We start from the raw sequence: 1,577 nt of genomic DNA, 5'->3' as shown, positions 1-1,577 counted from the left end.
TGTTCACAGGTAGAACAGATAGCTACTGAACCAGGCATAAATACAACTCGCATGCACATATCGTAAATTTATGCTTACATGTTTATATACGTTGAACCAATGTAAAAAAATATGGGAGACACCGTTCATCAGAACACTGTCCTTGAACGTTCCGAGCATTGAGAATCGAGAACAAAACATTAAAAAACAGTAGCAAATCGGGTGTTGAGCGTTAGCATTGATTTTTTGGCTGACGTAACGAAGGCCAAGTGATGTCTATAAAAGCTTGCAATCCGCCCTGCTTTTCCCACATCTCAAACATGACAAGAAACTTTTCGGTTGCGGTTTTCATATTTTTGATAATATCACAAGCAAATTACACAAATGGCGAGGAAGGAGAAGGATGTGGACAAAGTTGCACAACGCCGGACGACTGCCCCGGTGTATTGATTTGCAGTAACGGCAAGTGCATTGATGACCCCAACGTGGTAAGCCCCATTTGCGGCGGTGGCGGCGAGGGAGAGTGCAAGTCGAAGGGGAGTATGAACGGAAAAAACCCTCCTTCAGAGGATGCTTGTAACACCGACATCGGAGTGGAATGTTGCAGCGCCTCCAAGACTTACCCTATCTTCGACTGCTCCCCCACCGTCTCCTCTGCAACCCCGGGAATACTCACTCTCAATGACTTTTCTGAAGGAGAATACCCCAGCTGTGATGGTAGATTCCACACGAAGAATGAGCACGTGGTGGCGCTTTCCACCGGCTGGTTCGACAAGCGAAGCCGGTGTGGAAAGATGATAAAAATAAGCGGGAACGGGAGGAGCGTGATGGCCAAAGTGGTGGATGAGTGCGATTCCTTGCATGGATGCGACGACGAGCACGGTTATCAGCCGCCATGTCGTAACAACATTGTTGATGCCTCTGCTGCCGTCTGGAAAGCCCTTGGCGTGCCCACTAATCGTCAGGGAGATGATCTTCATATCACCTGGTCCATGTCTTCCTCCTATTCCTTCCTCACTCTTAATCATACCCATGCCCTTTCCTCTGCATCCTAATCACACGCACTTTTATTGTGAGATTTGTGTGCATGCCTTAAATAGATAGTAGTCTCTGAATCTAGTGTGGATATGTTTCTCTTTTGTAGGCATCAGTTTTCAAGTGCCCATGATGCCAGGTTACTGATATGCGGACACTAGCGGCTTGCTTCTTAAAATGAGTTTCTTCTTTTATTGTTGAATTCGTACTAGTTTCCTATTTTTTCAAGTAACTCTTTATTTGTAGGACAGGAGTTTGAAAACTTGTTTGCAAACCCAAAATACTAACACTAATCTCATTCCTAAAGGTTCTCTTAGATATATAAAACACTAATAGACCTTCATTTATTATGTAAACATCTTCGGTTATAAAAGGGAAAGGTTAAAATCTTCTTTGAATTGTTAAGACATAAATTGATTTTTAAAAATAATTAAAAGATATAAAAAACAGTAAACTACAATTTGATACATCACCAAACGAATATTAGTTAGGAAGAGAGAACATTTTTAGTTTTGAAATGTAGGGATGTAATTTTCTATATTATATATATTTTGTTTTCATTG

At 41.7% G+C, this 1,577-nt stretch overlaps 1 protein-coding gene across 1 annotated transcript; it reads left to right on the top strand.

Annotated features, from left to right (window-relative positions):
* Positions 1-299: 299 nt before the first annotated feature.
* LOC131066545 (putative ripening-related protein 1) lies at positions 300-1,034 on the top strand. Its single transcript, XM_058001329.2, has one exon. The coding sequence runs from the start codon at positions 300-302 to the stop codon at positions 1,032-1,034; it is 735 nt and encodes a 244-aa protein (XP_057857312.2).
* The last annotated feature ends 543 nt before the right edge of the window (positions 1,035-1,577 follow it).

Source organism: Cryptomeria japonica, chromosome 5, assembly GCF_030272615.1.
Source record: "Cryptomeria japonica chromosome 5, Sugi_1.0, whole genome shotgun sequence".
In the NCBI taxonomy this organism is placed as follows: domain Eukaryota; kingdom Viridiplantae; phylum Streptophyta; class Pinopsida; order Cupressales; family Cupressaceae; genus Cryptomeria; species Cryptomeria japonica.
Note: the sequence above shows the minus strand (reverse complement) of the source record. Positions and strands in the feature narration are given on the sequence as shown.

What these genes read in the sequence shown, in the direction of transcription:
- LOC131066545 (XM_058001329.2), top strand. Translation starts at nt 300, where the DNA reads ATGACAAGAAACTTTTCGGTTGCGGTTTTCATATTTTTGATAATATCA.